The sequence below is a fragment of the Aspergillus ambiguus genome (assembly GCF_047715705.1).
Source record: "Aspergillus ambiguus strain CBS 117.58 unplaced genomic scaffold BDV59scaffold_31, whole genome shotgun sequence".
NCBI lineage: Eukaryota > Fungi > Ascomycota > Eurotiomycetes > Eurotiales > Aspergillaceae > Aspergillus > Aspergillus ambiguus.
The window spans coordinates 65,127-91,053 of record NW_027395544.1 but is presented as its reverse complement, the minus strand read 5'-3'; the positions used below and the strand labels follow the sequence as shown (position 1 = coordinate 91,053).

General features: G+C 54.2%; 10 protein-coding genes across 10 annotated transcripts; 5 read left to right on the top strand and 5 right to left on the bottom strand.

The window, feature by feature from the left end:
- Positions 1–1,673: 1,673 nt before the first annotated feature.
- On the bottom strand, positions 1,674–3,741 carry BDV59DRAFT_204254 (serine hydrolase domain-containing protein; the record flags this gene model as incomplete). Its single annotated transcript, XM_073694425.1, has 4 exons — positions 1,674–2,628; positions 2,696–2,951; positions 3,003–3,128; positions 3,186–3,741. 4 exons carry the CDS (start codon positions 3,739–3,741, stop codon positions 1,674–1,676), a joined length of 1,893 nt encoding a protein of 630 aa, XP_073545304.1.
- Positions 3,742–4,072: 331 nt separating this feature from the next.
- Positions 4,073–4,692, top strand: BDV59DRAFT_204253 (class I SAM-dependent methyltransferase; the record flags this gene model as incomplete). The annotated part of the gene is made up of 2 exons (XM_073694424.1): positions 4,073–4,255; positions 4,309–4,692. 2 exons carry the CDS (start codon positions 4,073–4,075, stop codon positions 4,690–4,692), a joined length of 567 nt encoding a protein of 188 aa, XP_073545303.1.
- Positions 4,693–4,886: 194 nt separating this feature from the next.
- Positions 4,887–6,283, bottom strand: BDV59DRAFT_91014 (Alpha/Beta hydrolase protein). The gene has a single exon (XM_073697320.1). The coding sequence runs from the start codon at positions 6,030–6,032 to the stop codon at positions 4,992–4,994; it is 1,041 nt and encodes a 346-aa protein (XP_073545302.1). The 5' UTR covers positions 6,033–6,283; the 3' UTR covers positions 4,887–4,991.
- An 8-nt stretch (positions 6,284–6,291) lies between these two features.
- erdS (aspartyl-tRNA synthetase, cytoplasmic) lies at positions 6,292–9,513 on the top strand (the record flags this gene model as incomplete). The annotated part of the gene is made up of 2 exons (XM_073692465.1): positions 6,292–6,305; positions 6,669–9,513. 2 exons carry the CDS (start codon positions 6,292–6,294, stop codon positions 9,511–9,513), a joined length of 2,859 nt encoding a protein of 952 aa, XP_073545301.1.
- A 354-nt stretch (positions 9,514–9,867) lies between these two features.
- BDV59DRAFT_204250 (uncharacterized protein) lies at positions 9,868–10,661 on the bottom strand (the record flags this gene model as incomplete). The annotated part of the gene is made up of 2 exons (XM_073694423.1): positions 9,868–10,299; positions 10,380–10,661. 2 exons carry the CDS (start codon positions 10,659–10,661, stop codon positions 9,868–9,870), a joined length of 714 nt encoding a protein of 237 aa, XP_073545300.1.
- A 562-nt stretch (positions 10,662–11,223) lies between these two features.
- On the top strand, positions 11,224–12,979 carry BDV59DRAFT_194883 (tubulin alpha chain; the record flags this gene model as incomplete). The annotated part of the gene is made up of 6 exons (XM_073692464.1): positions 11,224–11,248; positions 11,324–11,364; positions 11,481–11,507; positions 11,582–11,657; positions 11,720–12,674; positions 12,754–12,979. 6 exons carry the CDS (start codon positions 11,224–11,226, stop codon positions 12,977–12,979), a joined length of 1,350 nt encoding a protein of 449 aa, XP_073545299.1.
- A 331-nt stretch (positions 12,980–13,310) lies between these two features.
- On the top strand, positions 13,311–18,219 carry BDV59DRAFT_184151 (EF hand domain protein). Its single transcript, XM_073690642.1, has 6 exons — positions 13,311–13,588; positions 13,742–13,896; positions 13,970–14,093; positions 14,167–14,364; positions 14,431–17,696; positions 17,759–18,219. The coding sequence occupies exons 1-6, from the start codon at positions 13,576–13,578 to the stop codon at positions 17,786–17,788; spliced, it is 3,786 nt and encodes a 1,261-aa protein (XP_073545298.1). The 5' UTR covers positions 13,311–13,575; the 3' UTR covers positions 17,789–18,219.
- A 355-nt stretch (positions 18,220–18,574) lies between these two features.
- Positions 18,575–21,606, bottom strand: BDV59DRAFT_209669 (plasma-membrane proton-efflux P-type ATPase; the record flags this gene model as incomplete). The annotated part of the gene is made up of 4 exons (XM_073695438.1): positions 21,124–21,606; positions 20,842–21,072; positions 18,694–20,794; positions 18,575–18,648 (listed from the first exon to the last, which is right to left on the bottom strand). The coding sequence occupies exons 1-4, from the start codon at positions 21,523–21,525 to the stop codon at positions 18,575–18,577; spliced, it is 2,808 nt and encodes a 935-aa protein (XP_073545297.1). The 5' UTR covers positions 21,526–21,606.
- Positions 21,607–21,800: 194 nt separating this feature from the next.
- Positions 21,801–24,018, top strand: BDV59DRAFT_90872 (uncharacterized protein). The gene is made up of 10 exons (XM_073697319.1): positions 21,801–22,086; positions 22,144–22,247; positions 22,305–22,566; positions 22,614–22,644; positions 22,708–22,789; positions 22,840–22,877; positions 22,926–23,023; positions 23,092–23,486; positions 23,542–23,707; positions 23,769–24,018. Exons 1-10 carry the CDS (start codon positions 22,056–22,058, stop codon positions 23,960–23,962), a joined length of 1,401 nt encoding a protein of 466 aa, XP_073545296.1. The 5' UTR covers positions 21,801–22,055; the 3' UTR covers positions 23,963–24,018.
- Positions 24,019–24,073: 55 nt separating this feature from the next.
- Positions 24,074–25,856, bottom strand: BDV59DRAFT_204245 (origin of replication complex subunit 5 family protein; the record flags this gene model as incomplete). Its single annotated transcript, XM_073694422.1, has 3 exons — positions 24,074–25,231; positions 25,303–25,680; positions 25,770–25,856. 3 exons carry the CDS (start codon positions 25,854–25,856, stop codon positions 24,074–24,076), a joined length of 1,623 nt encoding a protein of 540 aa, XP_073545295.1.
- Between the last annotated feature and the right edge of the window lie 71 nt (positions 25,857–25,927).

The window sequence follows — 25,927 nt, the reverse complement described above, 5'->3', positions numbered from 1 at the left end:
TCATAGAAAGCGTGGAACCCACATACATCCCTATCTGCAATAACCTGAACTCTAGCATGTCTCAGGGACCCCATATGAGGCATAAACAGAAATTCAGACTATCTGAATACGCACTATTAATGACATATCACGCTGCAACAAACATTATTTCGCTGTCTTTTGTCATATAGCAAGACAATCTGAGCCCAGACAACCCCCCTAGCGTTTGACTTATATCAGAATATTTTACGCAAGAACTTTGCAAAAAATAAAAATAAAATAAAATAAATACTAGTAGGACACAAAAATGTGATTTTACTTAGCCAGGCATGTCGCTAGTCGTATGAACAGAGGCCCGATGAGACCTGATCCATACTTGCAGAACAGTTCTGAGTAAATAGGCACAATTAACGTTATAGAGTAATACGCAACTGAAATTTTCAGGTACAGTCCCAGTCATACTTCTTTACTGGGACCACCTGGATAACATGCGGCCATCCCCGGAGAAAGGAAACCATCCCATGCAAGATACATACAAGAGGTTCCTTTTGGTATCGTACTAAAACTGTCCTAAACTGTGCCCATCTTTATGTCTCAGAATCAGCTCCGGAGACATGAGCTGAGATTCTGAACATACATTCTAGCCATAGAGGTGGATGATGCTGAAGCCGAAGGAGAGGATCGTCGAAGGAACCTGGATGATACAAATTGCGCATGAAATTAAGCATTATCTGGCGAATTAGAGATCATGATATTCACGATTGCTGTGAAAAGAAAACAGGTTGGCTATTTATCTGCTAGTGCATATTGAAACAGAAGCGCCTTGTACAACGCCTCTAATAATTCCCGTAGATATCATTCGCCCTATATCATTCTGAGACGCAGTGGCGGGCTGAGTGCCGTACTACACACGTCCATCAGAAGAAAAAAGTGGCCGCAACGCTGGTCGATTCTTGAATGTGGCGTTTTCTATATTTGTCTTGAGGGAGAGCCCCGGCAGTGTCCAGTAGGGAGCAAATAATGCCGCGGCAATTGACCACTTGATCCCGGCCGAGTGGAACGCAATATGATGTGAACGGAGATGTGGGATTTAGGCTCAGCTCTCGGGTTTACCGGTCTGCAGAGCCGGACGATCTACAATGCATGAACCTAATTGGCATCGGTACAGTATCGAGAGGCGTCCCGACATAGGTAATCCTACAGATCTGCAGATTACCGTCAGGCACGACGGCTTGCGCTCACAGAGCACCCGATCAGCACATATAAGGCGTTATCCTGATAATCCTGAGTCAGGTGTCTCTTACGAATGCCGTATGGTGTTTTAAACGCCCGTATTGCTCATCTGCGCCCCTCATGACGGTCTCGCAACTTCTATTACTTCTAAGGTTTGAAAACATGGACATTTAAGCATCTGGTGCGGACCTATCCCGTACACTTTTCCAAAAAGTACCATTGAGCAGACTGTAACTTCTTCAGCCAAGACCTTGATGTCCGTTTGCTGCGATGTAAGGGCAAACATTGAGTGTTTCGGGGTCTAACCTTAAAGTTGACTCCATTTTCGTCATGGATCCTGAGGCGTACGCCACAATCCTACCACTATCGACAGGGGCGTGACAAACAATCCTCATTGGGTCATGATTCTCCTACGTGCCGCCTCTGAGCAATGGTCAGTGGTGAGTCTGCTGGCCGGTATTTTAGACATCCTCTAACACGGGAGTTAACATCTCCCCTCGTAGAACCGGAATTTCCACTCCCACAACTCGTCCGGTCTTCTTTTCCAGCACAAACACGATTCTGTCAACAGCATATCCCCCATACTGCATCCAATCGACGACCTGCCATGAAGCACAGAATGCGCTCCATCCACCCTGCCCAGGGAGATCCGACATGGCTCCTCCGTCAGTGGGGATGATGTCCATGTTCACACGCCAGTCCTGGAGCACCAAGTCCTCTTCCTCTGCCACGTCCTCCTTTAACTGCCGTGTATCCTTCCGGAGACGCTGCCGAATCTTCCTCCCCTCAGAGAGATGGACCTCCCTCTCCACCCCGGCCGGATACAAGCGCAAATCCTGCGAGAGAATACCAAATCCCATGCTTGCGTAGGCAGTCTCCCAGATAGTCCGGATACCCTCGAGGACTGATGCATTTCCACGAGTGAGACTGTCAAGCTTGAGTCCCAGGCCGTGGTCCATGGTTATATTGAGACGTATCTGCGCTGCGTCTGGCCGTGAAGATACTGTTGCCCAGGAGCCTGTATACTTCTGCGCTTGGTCCCTAGCCTCTTCTTCGAGTGCAGCAATGAAGGACCCCGCGATACTGTGGTAGAGTATCTCTGCTGCGCCGGCCGGGCCGGCTGTTAACACGATGATTCCCACGCCATATTCGTCAATGAGCGCTACCTGTGACGTGTAGCCCATTGCAGCACCGGATTTTGTGTACAAGTCGACAGTATGCGGGGCATATGGTGCTGGTATAAGGTGAGTGGTACGCTGGATTTCCCAAGGCATGCCGACAAGGGTGAAGGGCGAGCCTGTCATGGAGGTGGGTTTGAGCCATTTGCTCGTTTGCGCTGCGGGTAGAATGGTGCGGTCAAGAGTGGAGGCGAGAATAGTAGCTAGGTCGTTGATGCTCGAATATAGCCCTCCGCCTCTGTATTTGGTCGTTAGTGAGATTGGTAGGCGTGGAATTTGGTTGGGTGTACGGAAGATAAGCGTACGGTGCGTTAAATCCATAGTCCGATCCCCATGAGGACATTCCGGGCGGAATTGCAGCCAAGGAAGAATTGCCCGGCGAGACACCGGTGTTGGGCATATTTAACGGCATGGTGAGGTGCAAGCGGAGGAGGTCGGCGTAGGTAGTGTTCGTCGCTCGCTCGAGACAGAGAGCGATGATGCTGAAGGCTAGGGTCGAGTAAATTGGCCTAGAGTTGGGAGTTGTGACGGGCTGCTTGGTGGTGAGAGTGTGCAGTAGGTCTAGATACATGATTAGCATATGATTGGTATGCTCTGCTTGAATTGTGATACCTTGTCTAGTGCACGCTGAACTATTTGGCATGGCCATCACCCCGCAGGATGGATAGTCACCTGACGAGAGTAAGGGGAATCCAAATGCTTCATACAGGGGCTGAACCGTGAATATTTCATAGACATCTGAGGTCGACATTAGAACTGTGCTTTTAAGGGTAGCAGTCATGGGTATGAAAGTACCGTTTGGAGGAATCCCTGCAAGATGCTCCCCCAACATCTGCAAGGTTATTTCTCTCCATGCAATAGAGGAATTGGGAATGTCGAGCTCCGGCAGGAAGTCTGTGACTGGACGCTGGATGTCAAGTCCGGACTTGAGCAGTAGGATGTCAGTGATGGGCTTGGAGATGGACCCAATAAGGTACTGTGAATCGCTGGTAATGTTGGTAGTGCCTTGCGTGGCGGTTGCGGCACGATGGTGGTACTCCCAGACGACATTAGCATTGCCATACTTGTGACCAGTCTGGTTTGTATTTGGAGATACAACCGCCACCGAGAAGGTGACGTTGTCGACAACCCAGCCGGCTTTGATGGAGCCGCTTACAGCGGCATTCAGGCTTGTGGTAAGATTTGACGCAGCAGATTGAATGTTTTCTGAGGAGAGCAGGCTGGTAGGACGTGGAAGGAGAGGGCCATCAGGTGGGCACCCAGTATATGAAGGTGTAGGGATAGGGGTTTGTGGGTTTGAGGGGAACTGGGCTGCTGCCAGGGAGATCACGGAAAGAATCGAGAGCAGCATGGTGTGTTACGTAGCAGATCAAGCTTGACGCTGACGATAAAATTGGCCCTGCATCAGGATCTACTGTCAGGTATATATAGGCCGCGAGTTGGGTCAGATGAAGTCAGATGAAGTCTGATATGCTTCCGAATTAGGCAAGTCTCGTATTCGTTCGGCGTCGATCCGTGGCGCAGGCTGAACATCGTTATTGGGTCATCTGGGACAATAATAACTCTAAATACCTGGGTGATTGTTTTCGGATACATAAATTGCCATCCTGTCGGCATGGGCCATGTGTGCAGAATCCTTCGATATACAGAACTCCTTTGTATATATTTCAATATCCCCCAAAATGAACGACGCCAGGCGCTATTATGCCTCTCTTGAAACTCGCCTGGGAAACCAGCTTCTCCTTAATGGTCGGGCTCATCTGGGCCTGTATCCTCCATCTACCTGGCGGCCCTTTCCCATTCAGCATGCTCTTCTTGCGATGGAGGACCATATGTTCCGGTCTCTGGATTTACACCCGGGAACCGTTGCTTGGATGCAGGCTGTGGTGACGGCCAGGTCGCAAATAATTTCGCGCAGAGAGGTCTGCGCGTCCTCGCCATTGACCTGGTGGGGGAACAGGTGCAGCACGCGCGACAGAATGTCCGTCGGATTCTGGATGATCGGACGGGGGCGGCCGTGACAGTGCAACAGGACGATTACCATCGTCTGAAGATGGTCGGAGCAAGCTCTCTCGACGGTATCTATACCATCGAAACGCTGGTGCACACGACGGATCTGTCCGAGGTCCTGAAGGAGTTTCTGCGAGCTCTGAAACCAGGGGGGAGAGTTGTTCCGTATGAGTATGATCATTGGGTACAGGCGGGGGTCGATGGCATCGGAACAGAAGAAGGTGCGGCGATATGGTGCGATGTCTTTGGACTCATCTGCGACGACTTCTGGGCTGGCGCGCATATTGGCTGATGCTGGGTTTGAAGATGTTCTTGAAAGGGATCTTTCCCGCAATGTTCGACCGCTGCTGCGGGTGTTGGCTTGGGTCTTGTATGTGCCGTGCATGATCGTGGTGGCTCTGGGATGGAAGCTTCGTTTATAGACACGGTTGCGGTGGTGGTGAATTATCGTAGCAGATGGAGATATGTGGCTGTTACGGCGAACAAACCTGTCTGATGAATGCCTTTGAATTGGAGTTGAAACTATACACATGTTTCTTTGAGAAAAACCATACGCTATGCACGCCAAAGAAAGAAACGCCACCAATGCTCTCAATGATGCCGGCCGAAAATCGTTTTCATATCCGCACATGCATCGCGATACAGTATGTTGATCCTGTCCTGGTCACGGAATGGATTGGGGGACTTGTCCCAGGCATGTGTTACCTGCTCGATCATCATGGAGCGGACATGCTTATTGATGGACTCCAATCGGCGCACGAATTGCTGTCCTTCATTAACCAACATGTCCCATTCGCAGATGTACAGGAAGATGTCGTGGGGCAAGGCATCGCACAGCTCCTCGTCCAAAGCCCGCACCGGGGATGCATACGGAGATCGTCGGTCTTCACCATGTGGCAGATACGACTCGTCGAAGAGAGTAGTGAAGAAGTCCGGCAATGTCTTGCTGGGCATGGTGCTCATTGCGCGGCGGTGGGCGCGTGGAGTCTCAAAGTCGAGGATCGGGTACCAGCAAAACAGCGCCACGATATTGAGATCGCTAGCGGATGCGTCGATCAGTTGTTCGGTGGAGTCGGCCCGCACCACGGGATCGTCGTGGTCATTTTCAAGGTGGTTTGCTTTCGCTAAGAGACTGCGTAACCGCAGCGGTACCGTGACGGCCAGGTTCCCGCCGGCCGAGAATCCACTCAGGGCGATGTGGGAGACGTCTAGGCTCAGTTCGTTCGCATGAGAGGCTAGGTATAGGAGGGCTTGTACGCCGTCATCCACGGCAGCGGGGAAGGGATACTCCGGAGCTCGTCGGTAGCCCACGCTGACCATGACGGCATCTGCTTCCTCGAGGACAAAATGGGCCCAGCGACCATCATCGGAGGGACAACCCAGGGTGAACCCACCACCGTGGAAATTCACCAGCACAGGGAAGCGACGGGGAGATTTCTCCCTTCGGGCACGATGGTATGCGGGGGGACAGTAGAAGTAGAGACGAATATAGGCATCGCCCATGGGGATGTATCGGATGAAAGAACAGCGAGGGGGGCGAGGAGGCGAGGAGATGTCATGCAGGAACATGCCGATGCGCATCAGAAAGCGCCAGAAGACGGCCTGGACGAGAAGCCACCCACGCGAGGCCATGATGGACACGACTCGAGACCAGGAAGAATGCGGAGGGGGAGAGGATCGGGTGGATGAGGGAGAGAGACGGAGGGAAGCAGCCAAGGATGACGGCGGGAATAGGCTAAATAGCCAAGATATCAGAGATCGACGGAACAGGGTCCCTGAGGAGGGATGGCGTCGAGAGCGATTGACGGCACAATGATGTGACTGCACAAGCGAGAGACAGGGATAGAGGAGTAGTTGCTCTGTAGTCGTTGTTTTGTTCGGTGGTTGTTCGATGTACGTGAAGAAGCAGCTGGAGAGGTGATGACATCATCCACGCTCCCCAACCGGGAAAGACGCCTCCTTCCCTTTTCGCTCCTGCTCGTTTCCTTTCCTTCTTCTTCTTCTCCTCCTTCATCTTCCTCTTCCTCGTCGTCTTCGTCTTCGTCTTCCTCTTCATCCTCGTCCTCGTCCCCTCCCTCATCTTCTACTCGTGCGTTCTCGGGTCTAGCGATCCTGGTGTCAATCCCTGTCGCATTCGTCCCGTCGCCCGACTACTACTGTACTCCACATCGGAAACTCTTAAATACTCTCGGTCTATCCCTACCCCTCCTCCTGTTTCGACTCCCCTCTATGCATCCTCATCATGTCCATCAAGCGTGCCCTTCATAGAATTGTCCCCAAGGGCGACCTCGACGAGTCCTCGCCGGCTCCCACTCGCCACTCCAATAATTCCTCCTCGTCGGGCTTCTCCCCTCGGAGGAGTATCCTGTCTACCTTTCTGCGCGATCGTGGTGACATCTCCTCCTCCGAAGATGTCTCCGATGATTCCTCCACCACCGGCTCTCTGAGTAAAAACCAGCAGAAACGCCTGGCTCGTCAGCAGCGGCGCCAGGAACGTTCCCGTCTCAGTGGGGAGTACCGTCGATCCGAGTCCTCGGAGCATCGCCGTGAGGATGTCGCCAATGCCGTTCGAGAAGAGACCCCTGAGATGAAGGCTCGCTATGGCACCTTACCTTTGGTTCAGTCCCGTACCCGCTCGAAAGAACCGCGCACCTCTTTTGACGCCATCTCCAAGGACCTCGAGGGCAGCGAGATCTTCTTCACCGCACGCTTGCATATCGTCCGTCGCATGAGCTCGAAACTGGTCTTTCTGGTCTTCCGTCAGCAGCTCATCACTTTTCAGGGCGTCTTGCATGAAACACCCTCCGTCAAGTCTATCGCCATGGTTCAATGGGCCGAACACCTTCGAGTTGGATCCATTGTCCAAGTCCGGGGGACCATCCGGGCTCCCCAGGTTCCCGTCCTAGGCTGTACCATTCACGATGTGGAACTTTCCATTGATGCCATTCATGTCGTCTCCAATCGGGAGGAGCCTGTCCCCTTTAGTGTGTACGAGGCTGAAATCCGTTCCCCAGAGGAAGAGCGCATCGAAGGCCGCCGCAGTCATATCCCAGACCGCGTTCGCCTGGCTAACCGACTGCTCGACTTGCGCACGCCCACCTCGCAATCAATCTTTCGTATCCAGTCGGCTATCGGGAACCTGTTCCGGAGCGCCCTCGATGAACAAGGCTTCATCGAGATTCATACCCCCAAGCTCCAGGGCTCGGCCACCGAATCCGGCGCCAGCGTTTTCTCTGTCAACTACTTTGGCCGGGAAGCTTTCCTGGCGCAGAGTCCCCAGCTGGCGAAGCAGATGGCAATCGCAGCCGACTTCGGACGGGTCTATGAGATTGGTGCCGTTTTCCGTGCTGAGAACTCCAACACCCACCGCCACCTGACCGAGTATACCGGCCTCGATATCGAGATGGCCATCGAAGAACATTACCACGAGATGCTGGATGTACTGGACGCCGTCATCAAGAATATCCTACAGGGGGTGTACGGCCGTTATCGACGCGAGGTGGAGATCGTCAAGCAGCAATTCCCCTCCGAAGATGTAGTCTGGCTGGAGAAGACTCCCGTCATTACATTCGCTGAAGGCATCAAGTTGCTCAATGATTCAGGCTGGCGCGACGAGGATGGTAATCTCCTGCCGGAGGACGAGGACCTGCACACGCGGGATGAGATCCGTCTGGGTGAACTCATCAGGGAGAAATACGGCACCGACTACTACATCATCGACAAGTTCCCGGTGGGTGCTCGGCCGTTCTATGCGATGCCTGATCCCGTTGACAATCGCTTCACCAATTCGTTTGATATCTTCATTCGAGGTCAGGAGATTGTCTCTGGCGGGCAGCGTATTCACGACCCCCACATGCTAGAGGAAAATATGCGCCGGGTTGGGATCAATCCCGACAGCATGGAAGAGTACATGGAGGGCTTCCAATGGGGAGCACCCCCCCATGCGGGAGCCGGTGTGGGCTTGGAACGGCTGGTGATGTTGCTGCTCAAACTGGGCAACATCCGTTTAGCCTCTCTCTTCCACAGAGACCCGAGAAGTTTCCCGGCTAAACCGCCGACGACGCAGCTCCGTCATCCAGAATCCTCGACAATGGAACCGTCGTGGCTGCGGGATCGGACTGGGCCCACCGCCCCCAGTGAGGAACATCTCCAGCCCTTGGAACACCTTGTCGCGAACTACGGTGATGCTACTGCAACCTCCTGGGGTGACGAACGCTTCAAGATTTGGCGAGACATGGGGACTGGGGCCGCCATCGCCTATGTGCCTAGCACCGGTAACTACGCGGTTATCCCCGGTGATCCACTGTGTGACCCTCGCCAGTACAGTCGAGTTATCACCCAGTTCCTACAGTGGATGCGCCGAGAGACAAAGTACAAGCCTATCTGGCTCTTGTGCTCGCCGCAGGTGGAGGAAATTCTGGGCGAGAAGCTGGGATGGCGCAGCATGTCCTGCATTGCTGAGGAGCGTGTTGATCCCTCCCGTAATCAAGCCGCCTCGGATGGAGAGATCGCTCGCAAGATTCGACACTCAGAGAATGAAGGCATCAAATTGGTCTCGCTCAGCCAGGGCGAAATGGTGCCGGACAATGTCCGCGAGCAGATTGACCAGCGGATACAGGACTGGCTGTCCAACCGCAAAGGCACGCAGGTGCACCTGTCAGAGATACGTCCCTGGCGCGATCACGCTCACCGTTGGTACTTCTATGCCGTCGACAAGTCCGGTACCATCTGTGCCTTTGTCGCTCTAGCAATGTTGTCTCCGCGATACGGCATGCAAGTCAAGTACAGCTTTGACTTCCCCGGAGCTCCGAATGGCGTGATTGAGCATATTGTCACCCACGCCATCCAGACGGCAGCTCGATCTGGGGTTAAGTCGCTCACCTTCGGGGCGGGAGCGACTACGACATTGACTCCAGGCCACAACATGCATGGGCCCAAGACCAAGATGCTGCAGCACACGTATGAGACACTGGCCAAGCAATTCCACCTAGTTCGCAAAAGTGAATTCCGGGCCAAACTGGGAGCCCATGACGAGCCCCTCTACATCTCTTATCCACCCCACGGGCTGGGGTCCAAGGGTATCCGTGCAGTTTTGCATTTCTTTGAAGATTAATCAGACGGTACAGTGGTCGAATCTATTGCCATCTATTATCCGTTATGTCTGACTTGCGCTTACTGTTTCTACGGATTCCCGTCTTGGAGTGCTAATGTGTTGCAATATTCACCCCTGATTCCCCTTGCTATGATTTTTACGCCGTTACGTGTTCGATATGCAGCCCTAGTGTTTTGTTTAAGTAGTGAAGTTGTGGGGATTACGTTTTGATGGAATATTCATGTTAAGCTCCTGCGGATGCGGGAATATATATACAAACGGACTCCCAACTCCAACGGAAAATAATACATCTACTTACTCCTCTCCTGCATTCTTGTACTTTCTGGGTCGGCATACTTTCGTTACATCATACATCTACTGGTCCTTTTTGGCCGGACCCGCTTGTGTCGCCGTAGCGTCTACCGCCCTTTGGAACTGCCCCCAGACAAAGCGCGCCACGACCAGCGCCAGGCATGCAACCACTGCACCGTAGGCAGCTGTTGGCACGAGCGATCGTGGAAATACGTTCGCCAGGAAAGGGTCCAGGATGATGTCCGCTACGACGGGCGGCGGGGACTCCATCAGAGTGGAGTTGAGAGAGAAGAAATCTGCTGCGGCCCGGACGCGCAAGAACAGAGCCGAGTCTGGCGACGGGGCGGGATCGACGGGGGCATACGGCTTCCGGGGGATGGGATAGGATTTGGTGTCGAGTCGAGTAGAGGCGTAGACACTGATGGCGGAGAGGAGGGAGGGATCGTCGATGGCGTCGCGGAGGGTGAAGGTAGAGAGGGTAAAGGCAGTGGGTTGCTTAAGTCATGTTAGCCAGCATTCCTATCTGCATTGTATATCAAGTATCGTCTCGGAGGGGATCCCATGGGGAGACATACTGTCGCAAGCCAACAGATTCGCACTTCGTAGCGTTGCCCCGGACTCAGGTTCTCGAGGAAATACCACGAGTCGGTACCGGGATGGGAACCTGTGGGAAAGGAGACATTGAGTTTGGTCCGGAGGACAGGATTGTTGGGGGAGAGGCGTTGGAGACCGAGGTCGTCGAGGGCGGGATCGATGGAGGGAAGGATGACGGAGGGAGGGGCGAGGAAGATGGTTTTTTCGACGTTGGCAGGGACCAGGGCGGAGAGAAGGAGAAGAAGGAAGAGACGGAACAGCATGGCTAGGGGGAGTTGGGGATCATGGTATGTATGTACGAAGCTGATGAGTACAGGGTGAGCTTGAAGCTATTCGGAGACGTCATGCCACGTGACAGTCACCGTCCCAACCGGGATGGCTGAGTCAGCGGGCGGGATCAGGCGGTGAGGGGAGCCGCCGGGGCCAATCAGGGGCCAGGCGGGCCCGACGCGACCCAACGGGAACGATCAACAAAAAACCACCAGAAGAGACAAACAACCACATCACATCTTCTTCTCCTCCACCTCCTCCCTCGACACCGTCCCAAGGGCTTCTGGTAGGTCAATTCCCCCTTCTCGTCCGCCATTCTCTCCTGTCAACCCGCCCTCTGCCATCTCGCTTCCCTGGTGGGAGATTCCCTCATCGTTCCCCCTCCGGTTCTGTCCTCGGGATCCCTTTTCCCACTTACTTACCCCTGAAACATCCGTACAGATCGACGACCGTCCTGGGTATTTTTCCCCCTCTTCCACATTCCAACTCACCACTCGCCTCCCCTCCTCCTTGTTTGACTCGATTTTCCCGCCTTTTTCGTCCGGACTCGACAATATGAGAGAAGTTATCAGTTTGAACGGTGTGTGACAGACCCGGTGGGATCCCGTTGGTTATCCCTGTCGTGTTACTAATGTGTTTTTTTCACCCTGCACAGTTGGCCAGGCTGGTTGCCAAATCGCCAATTCCTGCTGGGAGGTATGATTCTTTTTGTCACCCTCACGCTCAATTCGCGGCTCTTTATGGGAATGTCCACGAGAGGTGAATATCATTCGGATGGGATTGAGTCAACTGACAATGGTGTGTGACAATAGCTGTACTGCCTCGAGCACGGTATTCAGGTATGTGGATGGGAATACGAGATTCGACTCTTCACGTTGAGGAGCATTCAAAACTGATCGGATAACCCCCCTAGGCCGATGGTTACCTCACTGAGGAGCGTAAGCGGGATGACCCCGACCACGGGTTCAGCACCTTCTTCTCCGAGACTGGTATGTCTCCTATCCCTCAGACCCCTTCCCGTCGTCCGCTCCTGACCGCCAATGGCACCCAGGCCAGGGCAAGTATGTCCCTCGTACCATCTACTGTGATCTCGAGCCCAATGTCGTCGACGAGGTCCGTACCGGTACCTACCGCAGCCTTTTCCACCCTGAGAACATGATCACCGGCAAGGAGGATGCCTCGAACAACTACGCCCGTGGTCACTACACTGTGGGCAAGGAGATGATCGACCAGGTCCTCGACAAGGTTCGCCGTGTGGCCGACAACTGTGCCGGTCTCCAGGGCTTCCTCGTCTTCCACTCCTTCGGTGGTGGTACCGGTTCCGGTTTTGGTGCCCTCCTCATGGAGCGTCTCTCCGTCGACTACGGCAAGAAGTCCAAGCTGGAGTTCTGCGTCTACCCGGCCCCCCAGAACGCCACCTCGGTCGTCGAGCCCTACAACTCCATCCTGACCACTCACACCACCCTGGAGCACTCCGACTGCAGCTTCATGGTCGACAACGAGGCCATCTACGACATCTGCCGCCGCAACCTCGGCATTGAGCGCCCCAGCTACGAGAACCTGAACCGCCTGATCGCCCAGGTGGTCTCCTCCATCACCGCCTCCCTGCGCTTCGATGGTTCCCTCAACGTCGATCTCAACGAGTTCCAGACCAACCTGGTGCCCTACCCCCGTATCCACTTCCCTCTGGTCGCCTACGCCCCCGTCATCTCCGCGGACAAGGCTTCCCACGAGGCCAACTCCGTCAACGAGATCACCATGTCCTGCTTCGAGCCCAACAACCAGATGGTCAAGTGCGATCCCCGCAACGGCAAGTACATGGCCACCTGTCTGCTCTACCGCGGTGACGTGGTCCCCAAGGAGACCCACGCTGCCGTGGCCACCCTCAAGACCAAGCGTACCATCCAGTTCGTTGACTGGTGCCCCACTGGTTTCAAGATCGGTATCTGCTACCAGCCCCCTCAGCAGGTGCCCAACGGCGACCTGGCCAACCTCAACCGCGCTGTGTAAGTGTTTTTTTTTTCCTTTTACTCCCCACAAACGCCCGGCAAATGAAAGATTACCGAAACTAACCATAAACAACAGCTGCATGCTCTCCAACACCACCGCCATCTCCGAGGCCTGGTCCGCTCTCGACCACAAGTTCGATCTCATGTACTCCAAGCGCGCCTTCGTGCACTGGTACGTTGGTGAGGGTATGGAGGAGGGTGAGTTCTCCGAGGCCCGTGAGGATCTGGCTGCCCTGGAGCGTGACTACGAGGAGGTTGCCAGCGACTCGATGGAGGAGGAGGAGCTTGAGGCCGAGTACTAAGCTTGTGCTGCTTCCATTGTTGATGCTGTTGTGTGGGGGACAGGCGTTGGCCCAGGTTTTTATCTATCTTTGAGCTGCCTGCAAATAGGAGAGAAGATTTGGCTTTGTCCCAGACCGTGTTTTCTTTGTCTGATATATTTTTAATATCCCTGAAGCCGCGATGAATTTACCTGAGTTCCCGTTGTTGTAAGAGTAATCGAGAGGTAGTTGTAGAGTTGAGTTGATATAGTTGTAGATGATGCGCTGACTGCCTCACCGCCCGGCAGAATCCCCCTCTGACCTTCGCCTTACCTCATCTCTCTCTCTCTCCCCATCTCTCCCTCCCTGACCTCCCGAGCTTCTCCCAGAGCTTCCCCAGCTTGCTTGCTCTCCTCACCTCACCCTCCCGGCTCGTCGTCGACATCATCTGTCCTGCCCCCATTCCTATTTTCCGTCGCCAATCTGTCCGGAAGCTAGCGTCTTGGCCTTCCATGCTCGGGGTTACCGCTGCGTAACTGCATCCCCCCCAAGACCACCTCCCTCCGCCACAGTCCTCCATCAATATTCGGCGAAATTGCTAGTCCACACAGGGGGTCTGCTCCTCCTGAGCTTTGATAATGGCTGACAATGGTGAGTGTCCTTACTACTGTCTCTCTCCGTGCCCTCGCAACCCCCAGCCGTCCAAGCGCGGGAGGACAATACCCTCAGGAGATGAGAGCCTCCACCCCCGAATCAACCCCAGGGTCCAGCGGAACTGACGGGTACGCTCCCTCCTCGCAACAGCTCGACATCCCAATCTCAATTTAACCTCTGAAGAGAAACGGGTATTCTACCAACTCTTCCAGGCCGCCGATACCACCAACCTCGGTGTCATCACCGGCGAGGTCGCCGTACCCTTTTTCGAAAAGACCAAACTGGCTCCGGAGACACTCGGCTTGGTACGTTGCAGGTTCCTAGAGCGAATTGAGCATGGCCTGTGGAAGATCGCTAATGCAGATGGTGCGCCTGTAGATATGGCAGATTGCAGACAAGGAGAACCGGGGTCTCCTAACCCCGTCGGGCTTTGGGATCGTCATGCGCTTGATTGGACATGCCCAGGCTGGTCGTGCTCCGACTGAGGAACTCGCCATGCAACGTAAGTCTGCAGACTTGATTCCTTCCGTCAATCTCTCGGCAATGAAGGGTGTTAACCTTATGTTGTTGCCTAGCTGGCCCCCTTCCCCGGTTTGACGGTATCGCCGTTGATACTTCTGCCTCTGCCCGTGAGGCGGGCACCACCAGCCCCCCACCAGCTGCCGGAGCTGGGGCTGCTCCCATTCGAGTCCCTCCGTTGAATCCAGATGATGTAAACAAGTTCGTGGGACTGTTTGAGAAGTCTGACGTGTCGAGGAGTGGGGTCATCTCAGGTGTGTATTGTCCTTCCTGGTCTGGTCTTTAAGATAAATTGATGGCTGACGTTGATGTCACGACAGGCGAAACGGCGAAGCAGATCTTCGAACGTGCACGACTCCCCAATGAAATCCTCGGCCGGATATGGAACTTGGCCGACACGAAACAGCGCGGCGCTCTCGATGCTACCGAGTTTGTTATCGCTATGCATCTCTTGACCTCTTACAGAACGGGTGCTATGCGCGGCATCCCTCAGACGCTTCCTCCGGGACTCTATGATGCTGCCGCTCGCCGGGGCCCTGCCCGTTCGTCCACGGGCTCTCGACCTGGCCTCGATGTGCCGCCTGTGCCGGCAATCCCCAAGCAATTTACTGGCCCCCAGCGCACGCAGAGCCCTATTAACAGAACGTTTGGTTCTCCACTCTCGGCCCAAGGGACGGGAGGGGATTGGCTCATCTCTCCGCAAGAGAAGACTCACTTCGATAGCATCTTCGCGACGGTCGACACGGCGCAGGCGGGATCTATCAGCGGCGATCAGGCGGTGGCCTTCTTCATGAATGCCCAGCTGCCCGAAGAAACCCTCGCCCAGATCTGGGATCTTGCGGATATCGATGCCGACGGCCAATTGACAAAGGACGAGTTTGCGGTGGCCATGTATTTGGTCCGACTGCAACGCGGCGGCAAAGAACCCCTGCCCCAGACCCTTCCTCCGGCATTAATCCCCCCTAGCATGCGCCGCCCTGGTTCAGGGCAAGCCGTTGCTCCGGCTCCGGCTCCGGCTCCAGCTTCGGCACCTCAGGCTCCTCGGTCTGCTGCGGAGGATCTGTTCGGACTGGATACGTTCACCGCTCCCCCGCCTGCTGCCCCATCCCAGGTCCCACAGTCTACAGGTGGATCGCACACGCCATTCCAGACGCCTGGATCCCCATCATCTAGAGCCTCCCCGCCCAGTGCTTCAACAACGACGTTCAAGCCATTCGTACCTACTTCCACATTTGGCCAGAGTATCCAGCCGCAGATTACGGGAGCTTCGGCTGGGACTCCTCAGCCTGTTCACTCCCCCCCACCTCCGGCCGATGATCTTCTCGGGGACAATGACCCCGAGGAGTCTAAGAAGTTGACCAACGAAACTACCGAACTTGCCAATCTCTCCAATCAGATTGGGTCACTGGCGAATGAGATGCAGAATGTTCAAACGAAACGCACCTCCGCTGAACAGGATCTGTCTCAAACATCCCAGCAAAAGCGTGACTTCGAAACCCGGCTCGCGCAAGCTCGCACGATGTATGAGCAGGAGGTGAAGAACTTTAAGGCCCTTGAGGAGCGTCTGAACGCGTCCAAGGCGGAGACCCAGAAGTTGCAGCAGGAGTATGCTTTGATAGAGGGAAGCCGGCAGGACTTACAGAACCAATACGAGCAGGCATCCAGCGCCTTGGCTGCCGATCAACAAGAAAATGCTAGCTTGAAAGAGAGGATCCGCCAGGCCAATGCTGCTGTTGCTCAGTTGAAGCCCGCGCTTGAGAAGGCCCGTTCAAATGCCCGACAACAGAAAGGCCTTGTTGCCATCAACAAGAAGCAGCTTGCCACTGTAGAGGGCGAACACGACAAACTCCAGGAAGAAATGGACAGCCTGTCGAAAGAAGAGCCCCAGGGGTCGGATGAAAGCGCGACCGCGGTAGGCGCTGCTCCCGCTGTGAGCAGCCCTGCGGCCTCGACAGCCAGCCAGAACACGAATCCTTTCTTCAAACGCACGGCCACAGGCTCCAGTGACGGCCAGGCCTTGTCGCCTCAGATCTCTAATGATCAGAAGAGCGCCTTTGATAACCTGTTTGGCCCATCGTCTTTCACAGCTCCGGCGAACGCCACTACTCCTCCGCCACCGACCTCGTTTCGTGCGGAATCCCAGCCTACTTCCACCAAGTCTCCAGTGACGTCCGGGGCACCGACTCCGTCTGTGTCACCCCCGCCTCCGTCCGGCGGCGTTGGCACAATCCCCACTCCGGCTGAATCAAGGCAGCTAACTCCTAACGCTCTCCCTCTTGGCGAGACCCAGTCACCGACGTCGTCAACTCAGGTTTCTCCGCCTGGTAGTCGATTTGGTGGACCAGACACGCTCAGCGTGGGTACTGGGTCCCAGGCTGCCCTTAGCGAGCCAGCCCCTACTTCCGCTCCCCAGGATAGTACAGAAGACATCAAGGCAAAGTTTCCCGAGATTCCCGGCACGGCTGAGCCGGTTGCAACTTCCGCAGCCTCCCCTGAGAATGAGCTGAAGCAGGAGAATAAAGACCTGAGCTTCGATGAGCTCTTCGGCGGACCTGCCCATAAACGTTCACAATCGCAGAAGGAGAATGACTTTGAAGAGGCATTTGCTGCTATGAAACAAGGTAGCGGGGGCCAAGCCAACGGGAAATCGGCTGCTGCGGAATCGGAATTCCCTCCCATCCGCGAGTTGGACGATGACGATGGCGACAGCACGGACAGCGAAGCGCCCATGGGGTTTGATGACAATTTCACCCCCGTTGTGCCTCCGCAGTCTCAGGTTGCCTCGGCCAAGGCTGATACAATCGAACCCTCTCAGCTCGCCGCCTTCCCTGCTCCCGGAACTGCGAGCAGCCCTACTACCCAGCAGCCCCCTGCTGCGGACTCTCAGACCAGCCCTCCAAACTATGAGCAAAGTGTGAAGCAAGAATCGGGTGATGTCCCTGAGTTCAACGGTCTTTTGCCCCAGCGTGGAGACCCCACCGCTTTCCCTGATGCGCCGCACTCCATCCAGTCGAGTAGCGGCGCTCCCATTGTTAGCGGAGAACCGCAGATTGGCGAAAAGAAGACCAGCGGCCCTGATTTCGAAGCTGCGTTTTCGGGTCTCAATCTTGCCCCGGCGAAAGAAAGCGAGGATGACGATGACGACGGATACGAAACACCCGGGAGCAAGAATAACGGCAACGTGGACTTTGACTTCTCCTTCGACAACCCGCAATCTTCGTCGCAACAGAAGCCCCCGGCTGCCGGCGCCGGGTCTTCTGATTTCTTCGCCTTCGACAAGGACGTGAGCGCCTCATCCCCCGGTGGCGTTGTCCCCGGGACCGTCTCGTCAACGGACCCCAATGCGAAATCCATCGGCCCTGACTGGGAGGCCCTCTTCGCTCCGCTGGACAACGCGAATCCGGCTGCCTCTGCCGGCTCCAGTCCCACTAATGGCGCCCCCTCCGCGACGGGATCCAAGGAGCCCGGCTGGGCTCTGCAAACCGGCACAGAGGATGACCAGATCCTCCAGCGGTTGACGGGGATGGGGTTCCCGCGTGAAGAGTCGCTAGCTGCGCTTGAGAAGTTCGATTACAACCTCGACAAGGTTCGTTCGTCTGCATTTCCGTCAAAGTATTCAGTGAGCGGTGTGAACTAACATGGTCGCAGGCGGTTGATCACCTTACCTCGAAGTCGTAGCTGATTCCGTTCTTCCATAGTTGATTTGTCGAGTTTCTGTTCCTGCACATAGTCTATGCTCGTGAGCCTTCGATGTACTCACTCCCTCGCTTGTTGTTAATTCTCTATTCTTCCCTTTGTGATCCCATCTCTGTATTTGATTGTTGCATCTCTCCTACCGACTTCCTCTGCTACCTACTGCTGTCCATGTATATCTTCTCTCAGCGGTATTGCCTCGTCTCGTCTCGTTTCCCCGTTACACTGACTGAGCGTCTCATGTAATTTTACCACGGATCACTCCCTGGAGAGATCGCGAGAGGAATGAATGGATGACTGGATGGGTGGTCAGGACGGGTGTGCTGGGCCATCGCATATGTCTATGCATACATATTCCGGGGGATGTCTGCGATCTATCTAGCTAGGTCTGCTAGTTTATAATCTCACTATTTAATGATACAATCTGGCCCTGGTACCGATAGTTTACTGGTGGGAGCACCTGCTGATAGGAGTCTTCAAAAGAACTCGGTTTTGGCAGTCGACCTGGACGCCGGGGGATCCGTAGAAATCCAGATCATGTTCCAGGACCGGGAGCCATGCTGTCATCGGCGTTGATGGATCTAATCTTTACATAGCCTGTCCATTGCAAAAACTTCCCCAGTAAAAAGCGGCCGAAGCCTCTTCTTGCCTAATAAAAAATGCTGTAAGCTTCATACACCCGTCCAATAACGGAGAATCCTTATGATCATGGGCTCGAAATGCAGTCCAGCAAATTTCCAAGCATACCATCGTAAGGATAGTAACAATGTACTAGCGTAGTACGGAAGTCTCTTTCTCCATCGATGAGTTCTCGTGTTGCTTCGAAGTACGTTGCATTGTCACGACTACTACCCTTAGCAGAATTCGGACCAAATAGGAGTGGAGCTTACTGAAGTCTTCCAAGTCCCTGGGGGTCGTTCTTCCGCGACCTCTCTTACGCCAATGCATCAAATCATCAAAGGATTTGGAGCGGTCCAACAGAAAGTATACTCCTCCCATAACGCAAAACACTCCAATTGAGAAAACCCATGTCCGAACAACCGTTATAATGGAGGTTTGGCCACCAACGAACCAACCGAATATGCAGAAGATTGTGGCAAGAATATCGACGACTAATACCGCTCCCACGAGCTGCCAGGACGGCTTCGAGGACCAGAAAGGACCTTTGGATCGGGTGATGAAGATAAGCCAGTTTTGCGTAAGGGAGATCTCGAGAAATAGGACCTCATCTCGTTTTCCAAACTTCTCAACAATCCCTCCTTGCTCTCCTCCAGCTATCATTGTGGTCAGCGTCACCCAAGTCCCAATGGCCAGTACACCGCCGAGAATCACGGACATTCCCCAAAGCTTGGGTAAATTCCACTTCTCTGGTGTTTTTGAGTATGTCGCGTTATCATACGCAATGGCCAATGTAGCAATATCCGCGAAGATCGCAATGAAGACCACCAGCTGCAGATTCAGGTTTTCGTTCATAATGGCAATCCATAGCCCTAGGAATATCTCCAGGTGTAGAGATAGTGCAATCCGGTAAATCACATATGCATGCATCCGATGGAATATTTGGCGTGAGGTCTTGAGGGCATTGATAATGTTAGAAAGGCCGGGTCCGATAAAGACAATATCAGCTGCGGTGCGAGCAGCATCAGAAGAATTCGATACTGCAATCCCAGCATCTGCCTTCTTAAGAGACGGAGCATCGTTGACACCGTCTCCGGTCATCGCAACCAAGTATCCGCGTTTCTGAAGAATCTCAACGACATTGTACTTATGTTGCGGGAACACCTCCGCAAAGCCATCCGCTCCTTCAACAAAGTCATAAACCTCAGAGCCGGGCATCGTTCCCGTCCCTCCTAATCCAAGGCCCTCTGCGTCGTAAACATTCGTACCCAACCCCAACTGTCGCAGTGTCTCTTTAGCGATGCCGACGGCATCGCCAGTCAGCATCTTGATCGAAAGACCGAGGTTTTTGGCTTCCTTAATAGTCGCCATACTGTCGTGTCTCAGAGCATCGGAGCAAGGCGCAATACCTAACAGGTCCCACTTTCCATTGCTGCGTTTGCGTGCAACTCCAATGCAGCGAAATCCACGTCGTGCAGCTTCGGAAACTCTTGCTTTATAAGCATATTCAAGGGGTTCTGGGATAAATTGGTCTCTTCCCACTGTTTTCAGGACGATTAGAGGCGCTCCCTTCACACACGTAATCTTTTCTCCATCAGGGGTCCGTACAATAGCGGTCGTCTTCTTGGAAACCGGGTCAAATGGAAAATACTGGAGAATTCTGTACTGTGCCAAGGAAGCCAGGGCCGTGGGGTGTGAGATAAGTGACCAAAAGAAAGCTCGGTCGATGGGATCCATAGCTTTCGTCTTCCTCGAGGCCGCCAGACAAGCAGTCAACTGAATTTCCACAGGATCGGACCCGTTCACGGACCAAGGTTTATCGAACATTCTAACCTTGTTCATTGTCAATGTGCCAGTCTTGTCGGTACAGAGTATCTCGACGCCTGCGAGTGATTCGATAGCTGACAATCTCTGTACGATGGCGCCTTTCTTCGCTAGGTAAGCGGCGCCGACAGCCATTGTGGTGGTAACAACGGCAGGGAGGCCAACTGGCACGCCTATGATTGTGACGGCCAAGGTGAATTCTAAGATTTTGACAATGTCATTGGAGCGATAATATGAGGACACCCAGACCACGAGGAGTGTCATTATGACCAGGACGAGTAGGACAACGCTAATGTTGTTTAGAACTTCCGTGAAGTGTCCTGTTCCGTTAGACGCAGCATTTGCCAATGCCGCTGATCGTCCGACGAATGTATAATCTCCAGTTGCTGTGACAATGAGTGTTGCCGTCCCCCGCTTGACGACCGAGGACGCGTAGCAAACATCACCTTGGAGCTTGTCCACAGCCAGGGATTCGCCCGTTATACTTGACTGATCCACTTGAAGACGGCGTGAGTCTACTACCCGTCCATCAGCAGGAATGATAGAGCCCTGCAAGGTTTAGCAAAGGCTTAGGACAGATATCATATCTGGCATACCTCTTCAATCATCACTATATCGCCCGGCACTATATCCGACGCCTGAATAGATACGTCACTACAGTCACGCACAACTGTAGCCTTTAAGGCAAGAGTTCTTTTGAGCTGATTCACAATGGACCCTGCCTGAAACTCCTGGATAAATCCAACCGTGGCGTTGAGCAGAAGGAGAGCGCAGATAACCCCGAAGTCAACCCAGTCTTGTAGCCCAGCGGCCAAAACTGCCGCTGCCTGGCAGAACTGTAAGGTCTCTATTTACCAGGCTGAGCTTCGGGGACGTACCTCCATGACGAACTGAACTGGCCCGACAAAGTACCAGAGAAACTGGAGAAAGAGATTCCTCTTTTCCTCTTTCAGCTTATTCCAGCCATATTTCTTCCGACGGGCTACAACTTCTTCAGGGGTCAGACCGATAAACTCATCTGTCTGGAGCATTTCTTGAGGGATGGAACGGGGCTCTTGGGAGTTGACTCCATCGGATTCGACAGGGTCGTTCTCTTCCTCTGCTCGGAGACTTTCGATAAGAGCGTTAATTTCGTCATCATCGATGGCTTGGGGTTGACGCTGTGTGGAAGCCGTACTTTGGTCGGCTTGGATTGGTTCGTCTTTCTCATGGACGTGGTAATCAACGGAATCTTTGCCCTCGGACGACGCTGATGGGCCTTGGTGATGGTGACACTCCATGGAGTAACGATGGGAGGAATGAAACCGAAAGAGTATATGAGGTTAAGAAGTCAGATTTGGTGTCGAGCATGAAAAGATGAGAGTGAGGGAGTAGGAAAAGGAAGAGAAGAAGAAGAAAGTCGTTCTTGCTCATGGAGGACTTCCCGATCGGGTAACTGTATAGAAACCGGCAGGAGCCAATCAGCGACCGGAAGGCTGACATAATCACAGCATGGACGTCATCTTCTCAAAAGGGAAAAAAGCCCTCGACCGCCGTGTTTCTTCTGGTGCTCAACCTTCAGCCTTCGCGTCCACCGAACTACGCAACTCTCATTCCCAGTGCCTTGCCTTGATATATATCTTTCTCCAGGATCCGGCACCTATTTTCTCCTCTTGTTGCGGCGCAGCGGGGATCACACATGAGGCTGCAGGCAGAATCATAGCTCTAATATCACGGGCCTTCATTAAGCTGACCTGCTCTCCCACGTCTCATTATCTAGCATGCTTAATAGCCACAAGTATCCTGGGCTTATATTTATCAAAGTATAATCATGAACCGAGAGATTCCCGGCTTTTATTACGGTAGGCTGGATTCCATCCCCCAAAGTGCAGAATATATATATATCTAACCTTCCTCAGATCCCGAAAAGAAAAAGTATTTCAAGATTGAAGCCAGTCACAAGGCGCCACCAGGGCTACAATACTCCAAGGATGCTGTCAAACGTCGCCGAATAGATCAGGAGGTAATCGAATTCTCCACATGCAGGAAAGCAGCCAGGTTCAAACTGACATCACTATAGAAACGCCAACGAAAAACACATCGGTCTCAGAGGATCGCAAAAGAAAAAATCAAGAGGTCTGCTTTTCTGACAAGCCCACTGCTCGGTGTAGGGAGAGAGGCCGGTGCTTTGCATCTGTCCAAGAGCGTTCGACAAGAGCAACGAGGTCTGCTCTATGCGAGTCAAGTCTGTCGCAGCCGGCTGCACCAGTTCGAACCATGGCCGGATGATTATACGATCAAACACGTGCTGCGCAACAAGCGATCTGGAATTCTTATTGCTAGTACGTACTGCAATCCCCTTTTCTCGCTATCTGTGCTAATCCGATAGGCGGTCACCGTGGTGGCGAGTCTTCTGTTTCGTACGAAACCCCTACATCCTAATGTCCCAATGTTCCTACATCCTGATACTAACTCTCTGCTAGGGTATGTTTTCCAGACTGCGATCAGGAAAAATGGACCTACAACCGGACAATGGAGCGCGTTCTATTCAAAGAACCCTATCGAGTACGTACAAGCAATAACTACCCTCCCATCAGCTAACATATCCCTCCCAGCTTTCCTCAATCTCCCTAAGCAACACAGGATACCTGCTGTAAGCACAAATCTTCCGTCCTCCGCTCTCCACGACTGACACCGTCAGTGCAACAATGGACAGCGGCCCCGACGGAGATTCCTTCCTCGCCCCGCGGATGCTCCCTGACCCGGACGAAGGCGGAGACTACCGATGGCCTCCATTCTGTATGGCGCCTTTCTTCCCTTTCCTGCGAAACCGCGGGCCTAACCACCCCCGCTAACCCACCTCTTAGTCTCGTCGCCTATTCGTCTTCGCACGACTTCATCTCTCTGGTGTTCCGCCGCGTGTCCAGAAGGCGGCACGCCGCTCTTCGCTGTTGGCACTTCCGACGGCCTGTACACACTAGGAGGATTCGGCAGCCAGTGGACGCTGTCCAAGAAGCAATTTGCCAGCGATGTCTTCACCGGGAAGCCGATCCTCCACCGGCGCACCGACTCATCGCATGCTCTCGTCACCAGCGTCGAGTGGCTGTCATCTGATGTGATTGCCGCTGGCCTGAAAGACTCGGCGATATTCCTCCACGACTTGCGCAGCGGCGGAACCGCAACCCGTCTCCAACATGCCCATTCCGTCTCCAAGATCCGCAAGGTCGACCCGTATCGGATTGTCGTCGCGGGGATCAACTCAGTAAGTTGTTCTCGCGTGGACGTGCGGTTGAGGAAGAGCTGACGCCGTGCCCCAGCTTAAGATGTACGACATCCGCTATCCGCCTAACGGTCTCCAGCGAAACCCAAACCCAAACAACAAGCACCATACCGCGACAAAGCCCTACCTGGATTTCCTGGATTACACACCAGAAACCATACCGGATTTCGATCTCCTCCCGGAGCTCGGTCTTCTTGCTAGCGGTTGGTGCTCTCCCAAATAATACGTACCCAGCCATGGACCTCCTTGGACTCACTCGTGTAGCCTCGGACGAACGCAAGATCCAACTATTCTCCCTCCGTACCGGCGAACAGATCTCTTCACCCTTGTCGCAATATCAATACAAGCATCCGATTTCCTCGATATGCTTTGAGCCCGGTGACGGTTCGTCGCACGGGCCGCAAACACCCAGCATACTGGTCTGTTCGAAGGCAGCGGTGGATGAATGGATATGGTGACCACATGCACGTGAGGATGCGGTATCATTAAACATATCTCGCTATATAACTGATGAATAAACCCAGGCACAAACATAGCCCGTTACCCAATGCATATGCATACACAAGCGTCTAATCCAGCCCACCAGCCAGCCATTCTCCAACTTCAACACCGATCCCCTTCGCCAGCTCCCCAATCCAATCTCCTGACACATTCACACACCACTTCTCCCCAGCATCAGAAGTGGTATTCCCACTGCTCAGCCCCCCAGACCCGAGGCCCATGCGGCCCCCACTGTCACGACCAGCAGCAGGCACGACTAGTCGCAGCCTGCGCAGCGTAGCTAGCTCAGAATATATCGCATCAGCCACCGCAGCCATGTGGACAGGATTCGCGGGCGGGTTCGGGTCGATCGCGTGATAGATGGCGATGAGGCGTTCGAGGGGGAACGGACGGGCTGTCAGGATGGTGGATGGGCCGGTGATACCGACGCTGCCGCTACTCGCGGCGGAGGTGGTGGCGGAGGAGGTTGCAAACGCCGACTCGAGCGTGGTCTTTGTGATGCGGGTCTTTGTCCGTTTCCCATTCGGGTCGTTACTGGCGTGGTTTGCGGCGCGGCTGTCGGCGGCTTTGGCCTGCGACAGGAGCTTGAGACGGCGACGATGGTGTGCGCGCTTGTTCCGCGCGGACAGCGATGAGGAGGAGAACTTGGAGAAGAAGATAGTGTCCAGTCTCTGCGGCGTGTGCGAAGCGAGGTATGCGGAGGTGAGGATAAGCGTGGGGAGGTACGGCAGGGAGGGGAGGGGGGAAGGGGCGGACACGGCGGCCAGGGACGGCTTTGAGAGAGTACCGTTGGCGAGCGGGGCTGACTCTTCGGTGACGATGTGATGTACGAGCGCTGCTTCGCCCTGGCGGCGGAACAGCGAGCGATTCCTAACTAGAAGCCGCGAGAAATCCCATTCCTTGCTGCCTCCCGGCGGCTGTTCTCCGAGGACAATAGGTGATACGAACGGTGGCCAGAGTTTCTCGCAGATAGACCGGAAATTTGGGATCGAACTCGCTGTAGGACCAACCAGCGAGTCGTAAACAGCCGACACAAATGGCGGATACAGCTTCGCCGAGACCTCATCCGACAGGCCATCCAACGCCGGTGGTCCACCGCTCAGGATGACCGTCACTGCTTCCTTGCGCGTATACGGCGGAAAGCTGATATGCGGCACGCCCGCAGCCTGCAGGAACAGCGGACGCGGCGTCGAGCTCAGGATGAGAACGACTGAAAGACAGGGAACCTGCGAGGGAAAAGCCACGGACGTCAGTCATCCGCATGAACAATTGGAACGGAACAAAACGTGAGACCCACCACTTCCCCTAGCCTCGACAACGCTGATAGCAAAGTATGAGGCGCCTCTCGCTGCTTATCAATCCCATCCAGGACAAGAACGAACTTGTCTCCAGGCTTGCCAGACGACACGCCAAAACACTCCGCCAGGAGCACCGCAAGAGCGCTGACATTCTCACAACGGCCCTTCCCATACCGTTCCCATTCATTTTGTTTCCCCAATGCTTCCAGCGTCGCCCAGAGAATCTTTGTCAGGAGATGTCGCCCCGTGATACACTCGGGGCTGCGGACGATGGCGTGCGGAACTTCAAGGGCAGAGAGAACGGCGCGAACGATGGTTGACTTGCAGGTTGCAGCAATCCCGTGGACGACTACTGTCGCTGGACTAGATATTTTGGGCTAATTGAGAAACCGTTAGTGTGATTTTTCTCGCAGCGATGAGGTTTGGTCGTAGTGTCGACAAACAGAGAGAGAGCTGTAAAACGTACCCCAAGGAGGCAGGCAAGTTGTCTGGTTTGGAGCTCCCGACATGGCCATTGCTGGCTCAATGCTCGGCAGATCTCCAAAGGTGACATGGCGACGGAGGTATGTCTATCGTCGAGATGATGGAGTTGGAGATCTCGGAGGTCTTATCGCTAATCGGCGG

Coding starts and splice junctions, on each gene's coding strand:
- BDV59DRAFT_90872 (XM_073697319.1), top strand. CDS start 22,056: ATGAACCGAGAGATTCCCGGCTTTTATTACG. Junction 22,645..22,707: donor GGTGGCGAGTCTTCTGTTTC/GTACGAAACCCC, acceptor ACTCTCTGCTAG/GGTATGTTTTCCAGACTGCG. Junction 22,878..22,925: donor AGCAACACAGGATACCTGCT/GTAAGCACAAAT, acceptor TGACACCGTCAG/TGCAACAATGGACAGCGGCC.
- BDV59DRAFT_184151 (XM_073690642.1), top strand. Junction 14,094..14,166: donor TGAGGAACTCGCCATGCAAC/GTAAGTCTGCAG, acceptor GTTGTTGCCTAG/CTGGCCCCCTTCCCCGGTTT. Junction 17,697..17,758: donor TCGATTACAACCTCGACAAG/GTTCGTTCGTCT, acceptor ACATGGTCGCAG/GCGGTTGATCACCTTACCTC.
- BDV59DRAFT_91014 (XM_073697320.1), bottom strand. CDS start 6,032: ATGGCCTCGCGTGGGTGGCTTCTCGTCCAGGCCGTCTTCTGGCGCTTT.